This window comes from Ahaetulla prasina, chromosome 2 (genome assembly GCF_028640845.1).
Source record: "Ahaetulla prasina isolate Xishuangbanna chromosome 2, ASM2864084v1, whole genome shotgun sequence".
Taxonomy (NCBI): domain Eukaryota; kingdom Metazoa; phylum Chordata; class Lepidosauria; order Squamata; family Colubridae; genus Ahaetulla; species Ahaetulla prasina.
In genome coordinates this window covers 300,606,524-300,616,523 of record NC_080540.1, presented here as the reverse complement: position 1 = coordinate 300,616,523, position 10,000 = coordinate 300,606,524, and the positions used below count along the sequence as shown (strand labels likewise).

Below are 10,000 nucleotides of genomic sequence, written 5' to 3'. Positions count from 1 at the left end.
AGAGGGGTCTGCCAGACAGGTTAAAAACATGTGAAGATGGCAACCACAGCCATGTGACTGAAGCCCCGCCCTCTTTTTAATATGGGTTGCATGTATCATAATTCAGATGCTTTGCAACTGACTCGTACTTATGATCATTGCAATGTCCCGGGATCATGTGATCCCCTTTTGTGACTTTCTGACCAGCAGAGTCAATGGGAAAGCCAGATTCCCCTAACATCTGTGTGACTGACTTGACAACTGCAGTGATTCACTTAACGACGGTGGCAAGAAAGGTCGTGAAATGGACAAATAAAACTTCTATTCTACTTCTACCTCTGTTTCTACTTCTATTCCACTTCTATTCAATTTCTACTTCTACTCTATTCTTCTACTACTTCTAGTTACTTCTACTTCTATTCCACCTCTACTTCTAGTCTATTCTACTTCTACTTCTAGTCTAATTCTACTTCTATTTTACTACTTCTAGTCTCTTCTACTTCTACTTTTATTTCTTCTATTCTACTTCTATTGAACTTGAACTTCTAGTCTAGTCTACTTCTACTACGTCTATTTCTACTTCTAGTCTATTCTACTTCTATTTTACTTCTACTTTCTACTTCTAGTCTACTTCTAGTCTAGTCTAGTTCTAGTCTTTTCTATTTCTACTTGTATTTCTACTTCTATTCTACTTCGACTGTATTCTTCTACTACTTCATTATTACTACTTTCTACTTCTAGTCTACTACTTCTATTCTACTTCTAGTCAACTTCTATTCTACTTCTACTTTCTACTTCTAGTCTATTTCTAGTCTACTTCTACTTCTACTTCTACTTCTAGTCTACTTCTAGGCTATTCTACTTCTATTTTTCTTCTACTCCTACTTCTATTCTACTATACGATATATTTCATCCCTTCCCTGTCCCTGGGAAGAATTTAGCCTGCTGATTCACCGTATCTAGAGCTCCCCGAAGAACAGCACGCTGCGTGGGCCCACTGGTCAAAACCAGACAAAGTGAGAAAAGACGGCTGCAAACGTTTCTCCTCTTTCCATAGGGACGTCTGGGAAGGATCCCGCCACGTCTCCTGGAGTGACAGCCATCAAGAAGGAGCTTGTGACTGCAGCCACCTCCCCAATGCAGCAAGGAGCTTGGCGGTAAGAGGGCTGGTTTAGGCGCTACCAACCGCCGTCTTTATTTTATTTTAGTTAGTTATTTTGTATCTCACTTTTATTATTATTATTATTATTTTGTTTACATTTATACCCCGCCCTTCTCCGAAGACTCAGGGCGGCTTACAATGTATTTTTTACAAATCGCTCAAGGCGGCGAACATACCCTTCCTCCCCCTATTTTCACAACAGCAACAACAACTCTGTGAGGTGGGTTGAGCTGAGAGAGAGAGGGACAGGTCCTAAGTGATCCAGGTGGGTTTTATGTCTAAGGTGGGACTAGAACTCATTGTCCCCTGGTGATTGATTCAGCTGGCTTTCATGCTTAAGGTGGGACTAGAACACATCATCTCCTGCTGATTGGCCCAAAGTCACCTAGCTGGCTTTCAGTTGTTAAGGCAGGACTAGAGCTCACTGTCGCCTGGTGATTGGCCCAAAGTCACCTAGCTGGCTTTCAATTCTTAAGGCAGGACTAGAACTCACCATCTCCTGGTGATTGGCCCAAAGTCACCTAGCTGGCTTTCAATTCTTAAGGCAGGACTAGAACTCACTGGCTCCTGGTGATTGGCCCAAAGTCACCTAGCTGATTTTCAATACTTAAGGCAGGACTAGAGCTCACTGTCGCCTGGTGATTGGCCCAAAGTCACCTAGCTGGCTTTCAATACTTAAGGCAGGACTAGAGCTCACTAGAGCTCTGCTACCACTGATTGCCTCCCACCTACCCGTGTGCTCTCACAGGGAGGGACTCCTTAGGGTGCCGTCAGCCAGGCAGTGCTGACTGGCGACACCCAGAGGAAGGGCCTTCTCTGTGGGGGCTCCCACCCTCTGGAACGAACTTCCCCCAGGTCTTCGTCAACTTTCCGACCATCGAACCTTTCGACGCAAGCTTAAGACACATCTATTTATTTGCGCAGGACTGGACTAGAATTTTAAATTTTAAATTGGTTTTAATGGGGTTTTATTATTTTTATTGCAATTTTTAATATTTGGCCTTATTTAATAAGTTTTTTAAATTGGTGTTTTATTCTGTATTCATATGTATGTTTTTACTGGGCTGTAAACCACCCTGAGTCCCTCGGGAGATAGGGCGGTATACAAATGTGATTAAATAAATGAATGAATGAATGAATGAATGAATGAATGAATGAATGAATACTTTCGCCTGGTGATTGGCCCAAAGTCACCTAGCTGGCTTTCAATACTTAAGGCAGGACTAGAACCAGTGGTGGGATTCAAGTAATTTAACAACTGGTTCTCTGCCCTAATGATTTCTTCCAACATCCAGTTTGTCAAACTGCTCAGAAAGTTAACAACTGGTTCTCCCGAAGTGGGGCGAACTGGCTGAATCCCACCACTGACTAGAACTCACCGTCTCCTGGTGATTGGCCCAAAGTCACCTAGCTGGCTTTCAATACTTAAGGCAGGACTAGAACTCACTGTCTCCTGATGATTGGTCCATCGTTTAGCCAGTGGGATTAAATTAAACTAAATAGCATATGTCATCTTAAGGACCCTGGGTACAAAATAATGATGAATGTAGAATGATGGTATCTGAAGGTTTTTAGCAGCCACTGGGGGGCAGTTTTTGGATATAAGGCCGGATTAATCCCGGGTGGCCCTCTGTGGTCACATCTGCTTGATGTGTCAGGCACGAAGCATCAGGAATACCCGTTTACTCCAGTTAATCTGATTTACTGCTCATGCCTAAACACAAGAATCAGTCAACTAACAGGCAGCACTAGGTGAGTTAATTCAAGAGGGGCTGGACAGACCTTCTGTGAGAACGTAATGACTGCAGATTGATTCCTCTCTTGACTCTGCCTCACCTATTACACCTTCCTGCCTGCCTGCCTTCTTCCTTCCTTCCTTCCTTTTTTTTTTTTATTCGCATTTATATCCCGCCCTTCTCCGAAGACTCCGGGCGGCTTACACTATGTCAAGCAATAGTCTTCATCCTATTTGTATATTTATATACAAAGTCAACTTATTGCCCCCAACAATCTGGGTCCTCATTTTACCTACCTTATAAAGGATGGAAGGCTGAGTCAACCTTGGGCCTGGTGGGACTAGAACCTGCAGTAATTGCAGGCAGCTGTGTTAATAACAGACTGCATTAGTCTGTTGAGCCACAAGAGGCCCTTCCTTCCTTCCTTTCTTCCTTCCTTCCTTCCTTTCTTCCTTCCTTCCTTCCTTCCATCCGTCATTATTCCCATCTCTTTCCTTCCTTCTGTTGTTCCCATCCTTCCTTTTTTCCTTTCTTCCTCCCTCCCTCCCTCCTTCTTCTCATTCCCTCCCTCTCTCCCTGCTTCTCATTCTCATCTTCCTCCCTCCCTCCCTCCCATCTTTCCTTCCTTTTTCTCATTCCCATCTCCTTCTTCCCTCCCTCCTCCTTTTCATTCCATCTCCCTGCCATCCAGCCATCATTATTCCGATCTCTTTCCTTCCTTCTGTTATTTTTTTTTTTGTTTACATTTATACCCTGCCCTTCTCCGAAGACTCAGGGCGGCTTACAGTGTATAAGGCAATAGTCTCATTCTATTTGTATATTTTTTTATAAAGTCAACTTATTGCTCCCCCAACAATCTGGGTCCTCATTTTACCTACCTTATAAAGGGTGGAAGGCTGAGTCAACCTTGGGCCGGGCTCGAACCTGCAGTAATTGCAGGCTCTATGTTCTAATAACAGGCTTCTCTACTGCCTGAGCTATCCCGGCCCCTAATTATTCCCATCCTTCCTTTTTTCCTTTCTTCCTCTCTCCCTCCTTCTTCTCATTCCCGTCTCCTCCCTCCCTCTTTCCCTCCTTCTCATTCTCATCTTCCTTCCTTCCCCTCTCCCATCTTTCCTTCCTTCTTCTCATTCTCATCTCCTTTTTCCCTCCCTCCTCCTTTACTTTCCATCTCCTTCCTTCCTTCCTGCCATCCATCATTATTCCCATCTCTTTCCTTCCTTCTGTTATTATTCCCATCTTTCCTTTTTTCCTCCCTCCCTCCTTCTTCTCATTCCCATCTCCTCCCTCCCTCTCTGCCATTCGAAAAATCAGGACCGCATGTTAAGCTCCATTGCTCATGCCTAACAGAATAAACGAGTCAGCTAACAGTCAGCACTAAACTGGCGCTAGTTAAGAGTCATTGGAATTGAAGACACATCGGTCTTAGCACTGTTTGTGAGAGCGTAAAGGTTCCGGGCTGATTCCTGTCTTGACTCCACCTTCCACACAGGCTCTGCCTCCTGCCTCTGAACTCAAAACTGAACCTCTCCTTTTTTCTTTTTCCAGAGCCTTAAATTGCCTGGGGACAATATTCATTTCATTGGATTGGCAATAAATGAATAATGAAAAATGTACTTACAGAAATTAATTTCCCAGATAGCAAAGTAGTTGCGCTCTTTCTGCGCTCTCTGCTACGTTGATGAAAGGAAATCTGAACGACCCTTAAGAATTGGCATTTTTTTTCTCCCCATTTGTCTTTTTAGGAACATTTGGGAATTTGGGAGTTGATACAGGCAGTCCTTGTTTTATGACCTCTCACTCAGGAACCATTCGAACTTCCGACAGATATATCTGCGAGTTACTTATGACCCGGTTTGCCCTTCTCCCCTCATGGTCATGTGACTGCATCGGGGCTTCGCATTTACATCCAGTTTTGTCAAAACAGCGCCCCTCGGGAACCATTAGTTCACTCAGCAACCGTGGCGTTTGCTTAGTGACCGTGGATTCACTTAATGACTGCGGTGGTTTTCACTTAATTACTGCCACCCAAAAAAGTCATAAGGTTTGGACGGTGAATTTTGACAGTCCTCACGAGTTATGACAGTGATATGACAGGCTCCATGATGGTCATAAGCTAAGGACTATCTGTATACTCGAATGATCAGGAGAGAATCTGATCTCTAGTTATTGATCTAAGTTATCTTCCTACCCAGCTGCAACCACCAGTTTTGGTTGTTATAGGTAGTCCTCGACTTACAACTACAACGGGAGTCCGGAAGTCCGGTTGTAAGTCATTGTTGTTATCATTTGAGGCAGCCACATGACTGGACGTGGCAGGATCTTTTTGACATTTCTCATGGCGGTCGTTAAGTGAATCACACAGTCATTAAGCCAACAGCCTGATCATTAAGCGAACCCATTCTTCCAAATACGGTTTTGATGCCAGAAACTGGCCAAAAATATCGCAAATCCTGGTTCCGTGACCACAGGATAGGAGCAACCTTTTACAACGGCTATGTCGTGTCCCACTCCTCCGCTGACGGCCGGGTCAGGGAAATCCGAATCAGGCTTGCCTCTGCAGCTCTGCCCAAAGTCCTAGCAAAGTTCTCAAGGCAGACAGGAGACCAGGAAGTGACTTCAGCAATCCAAGGTAGACTTTGCCTGACTCAGAGACTGCCAGAAAGCAGATCCTTTATATAGGCCATGGGGTGTGGCTCCATGACTCAGCACTCATTAAGGCCTGCCCCTCCCTTCCTTCTGTTGCCTCCGCCTATCCAGTCTTCTGATGCGAGGGTCACTCCAATCAGCAGCTGTTGGAAATAAACTTTCCTTAGGCTCACATGCTGTGGAAAAGGGGGAGGGGTCTAGCTGCTCCGTTTGCCTGGGCATGGAGCCAGGGCTGGGGCTGGGGGGTGCTCCCTCCTCTGCAGCCTGCTTGGGCATGGAGCCAGGGCTGGGGCCGGGAGATGCCCCCTCCTCAGCCTGTCTGGGCATGGAGCCAGGGCTGGGGCCGGGAGGACATTCTTCAGCGTTCGGAAGCAGATAAGCAGACCCCGGCTGCGGTGAGAGCGGGCAAGACACAACAGGCTAGAAATGCATTACGGGCCACCCAACACCCATTCTGGGGGCCGTCGTAACTCCAAATGGTTGCAAAAAAAGGACCTGTCGTAAATTGAGGACTACCTTCAGCTTTCAGGTGGACATTAAACATGAGGAATCCTCCCAGGGGCAGTTTCTGCTGAGGAGAGTTGTGTGACTTTGTTAGGCAATTACATGATAACACGCCAACACATTCGCCTGTTCTTGCATTTCCATCCAGCCCAATTTTTAGCCTCTTGACCGGGAAAATTCGTTTTTATAATTCTGAATGTAGACGACCTCTCTAATTCGGTTGATGACATCATAGAATGTACAACCACAGGGCTGGGAGGGACCGCAGGGGGTCATAAAAGACAAAGAATGACAGAAGTTGGAAAAGACCTTGAAGGTCTTCTGGTCCAGCGGTCTCCAACCTTGGCAACTTTAAGACTGTTGGACTTCAACTCCCAGAATTCCTCAGCTGAGGAATTCTGGGAGTTGAAGTCCACAAGTCTTAAAGTTGCCAAGGTTGAAGACCCCTGTTCTTGTCCAACCCCCTGATCAAGACAGGAGACTTTGTCAAACTCAATTTCATTGAGGGTCGCATCAGGGCTGAGGTTGACCTCGGGGGGTGGGGAGGCGGTTGGGTGTGGCTGACTGGGTAGACGTGGCCAGCTTGATGCCACTCCCCAAACCGCTGGCATTTTTCTCCGCATCCGGTCCACGGGCCTTGAGTTCAACACCGTTGGGATAGATCAAAGCAATTGATAAGCCAGACTTCCAAAATGTGGGCTGCATATAATCGACCAGGTTAAAGAGTCGGGCTCGTCTTTTCCCCTTACTCGGGGACTTCTCTAACTGAAAATGGTTAAACGGGCAAGTATTATTTCTGCGCCAGACCCTTCACCCATCCTATTCTTCATTAGCCAAAGCTGCTTGGGTAAACAGGCCGGTCTCCATTTATCACCGGGTGGGTGTTAAGCTTAGATTGCAGGTTTAACTAACTAAATGAATCAATATGGAGAATTATAGCTGCCGGGGGTGCCAGTAAAGTTAAAAGATCTGTCAGCGGGTCTGTTATAAGCCACGCCGAATGGTTAAACCCTCACGCTTTGCTTTGCTTTACGGAGGGACCGAATCTTTGCTGAACCATGTTGGAGACTTAAGAGGAAGGAGAGAGAGAGGGAGGGAGGGAGGGAGAAGGAGAGAGGGAGAAAGAGAGGGAGATTGAAAAAAGGGGCAAAAGAGAGAGAGAGGGGAAAAGAGAGAGAGGGATGGGCTGAGTTCTCAGGACATGTAATTTAATTTTGCTTAATTTAAAGTTCTAGCACAATGATGGCGAACCTTTTTTTCCTCGGGTGCCAAAAGCGCACGCCTGCCCACACTCATAATTCAATGCCCCCTCACACCCCTGCGCATGCGGACGCGACTCCACACCTCGCGCTGCCCCACCAGTGTCTTTCTTGGAGCCTGGGGAGGATGGAAACAGCCTCCCATGCCCCCCGCCCCTCCCGGAGGCCGGAAACGGCCCATTTCCCAACTTCCGGTGGGCCCGATAGGCCCATTTTTCACCCTCCTGAGGCTCCAGAGGCTTTCTTGGAGCCTGGGGAGGACAAAAACGGTTTCCCCCGCCCCCTGGGGGAAATGCCTGGCCGAAAACGCCTTCCCAGAGCCTCCTCATGAGCCCTGTACTTTTGCTGGTTAGTCGCAAAGTCGTGTCCGACCCATCGTGACCCCATGGACAATGTTCCTCCAGGCCTTCCTATCCTCTACCATCCTCTGGAGTCCATCCCGCCAACTGCTTCAGTGGCTCCATTCAGCCACCTCGTTCTCTCTTTTTTTTTTAAAAAAAAAATACTTTTTATTTTTTTAAAAAAAACAAGACATAACAAACACTAACATAAAACATAGGAGTATTCTTTACACCAGCTTTGTATGGGAAGTCCTCTATTATTTACATTTTTTCCCTCTCTCGTTTTCTTTAATTATCTTTTTTGTCCCATTATCCCTTATTTCTGTATATATTCCGTCAAACCTGTCATTATAACAATTCATTTTCTTTCAGGCACTACCCTTTTTTTGGGTGACCTTTTCTCCTTTTTTGTCATTTACCATTTCTAATTTCTATCCAATTATACAATTTATTCCATACTATAAAATATTCCGTATCTTCCTTTTCTTTTATCTCCTTTGTTCATTTATCCGTCTCAAGACAGTCCAGAATTTCCTCCTCCGATGGTATGTTCTCATTTTTCCAGTTCTGTGCATAAGATATTCTTACGACTATTATTATGTGTAAGATTAGATACCTTATTTCTTTACTATATTTCCAATTGAGTATTCCTAGCAAAAAGGTCTCTGGTTTCTAGTCTATGTGTTGGTCAGTTATTTCTTCCATCCGTTTCTGATTTTGGCCCAAATTTTTTTTGCAGATGGACATGTCCACCAAAGATGGTAAAACATTCCGTATACTTTTTTGCACTTCCAGCATATTGGGGAACTGTTCGGGTACATCTTAGCAAGCCTTGCCAGTTAGCCGCCTTGTTCTCTGTCATCCCTTTCTTCTTTTGCCCTCCATCGTTCCCAGCATGAGGCTCTTCTCCAGGGAGTCCTTCCTTCTCATTAGATGGCCAAAGTATTTGAGTTTCCTCTTCAGGATCTGGCTTTCTAAAGAGCAGTCAGGGTTGATCTCCTCTAGGACTGACTTACCTGTACTTAAAAAGGTAAAGGTTCCCCTCGCACATACATGCTAGTCGTTGCCGACTCTAGGGGACGGTGCTCATCTCCGTTTCAAAGCCGAAGAGCCAGCGCTGTCCAAAGACGTCTGCATGGTCATGTGGCCGGCATGACTCAACGCCAAAGGCACACGGAACGCTGTTACCTTCCCACCAAAGGTGGTCCCTGTTTTTTCTACTTGCATTTTTACGTGCTTTCGAAACTGCTAGGTCGGCAGAAGCTGGGACAAGTCACGGGAGCTCACCCCGTTACACGGCAGCACTAGGGATTTGAACCGCCGAACTGCCGACCTTTCGATCGACAAGCTCAGCTGTCTTAGCCCCTGAGCAGGCCTCGCGGAGACTCCTGGGAGGGGAGGGGAGGGGTGGCACGGGCGGGGCCAGACGAAAATCAGCCAGCCGGCGCACACATGCGTGTTGGAGCTGAGCTAGGGCAACGCCATAGGTTCGCCATCGCGGTTCTAGCCAATTGAGTTGAGGAGAACTAATCCACACCAACAGCAGAGGGAAACGGAGCTTAGAAAAAAGAGAGCTTAGAAAATTGGGCACAGATTCACAGGCTCTGAAGCATGGGTGAAATGTAAAATTTGTTACTACCGGTTCTGTGGGCGTGGCTTGGTTGGGGGGGGGTTAATGTGACTGGGTGAGCGTAGCCAACATTTTTGGTTTTTTTTTTACTTTTAAAAGCATTGTTTCTACAACAGTGCTTTTAAAAGCCTCTGACGATCAGGCAACTCAGCTGGGATCGTCGGAGCCTTTTAAAAGCATTTTTTTTACAACCTCTTCGGCTGAAGTGGTAGAAAAAATGCTTTTAAAAGGTTCTGACGATCCCAGCTGAGCCGCGCGATCATCAGAGGCTTTTTTTTTTTTACTTTTAAAAGCATTTTTTTCGGCCGAAGAAAAAATGTTTCCAGGGCTGCACCCTGAGGCCAGATGTAAGCACCCCATGGGCCAGATCTTCGGCCTTGAGTTCGACACCCTTGCCGTAATCGATCTGTAGGTCGGGCCGGGTGTGGACAAAGAGACAAATCCCAATTCTTTCTGATTGACACGTTTATTCGATCGAACAGAGATGGGTTCTCCCATTAGCCTTTCTCATTGGTGCATTTACACTTTATTAGTTACACTCAAGCGAGGAAACGCAAGCTAATTGCAAAGGAAAGAGGTTTGGTTTGTGAAACAAAAGCAATTAACCAAAAATATCCCTATCATGTCCCCCTGTTAGTAAAAGGAAGCTACTTCATTTAAAGAAGCTAATTAGGTTTTCCAGGTGTTTTCCAGAAAGGAAATTAAAGGCTAACTGACACTTTCTGACACATCTGTCTCCA

The 10,000-nt window shown here is 46.0% G+C and overlaps 1 protein-coding gene across 2 annotated transcripts in view; it reads left to right on the top strand.

Annotated features, from left to right (window-relative positions):
- KIAA1328 (KIAA1328 ortholog) overlaps positions 1-10,000 on the top strand; it is a 239,458-nt gene that overhangs the window by 189,878 nt on the left and 39,580 nt on the right. For both annotated transcript variants that reach the window (XM_058171940.1, XM_058171941.1), the window contains exon 10: positions 1,037-1,136. In XM_058171940.1, the coding sequence (XP_058027923.1) occupies positions 1,037-1,136 (100 nt within the window). The remainder of the gene's footprint in view (positions 1-1,036; positions 1,137-10,000) is intronic.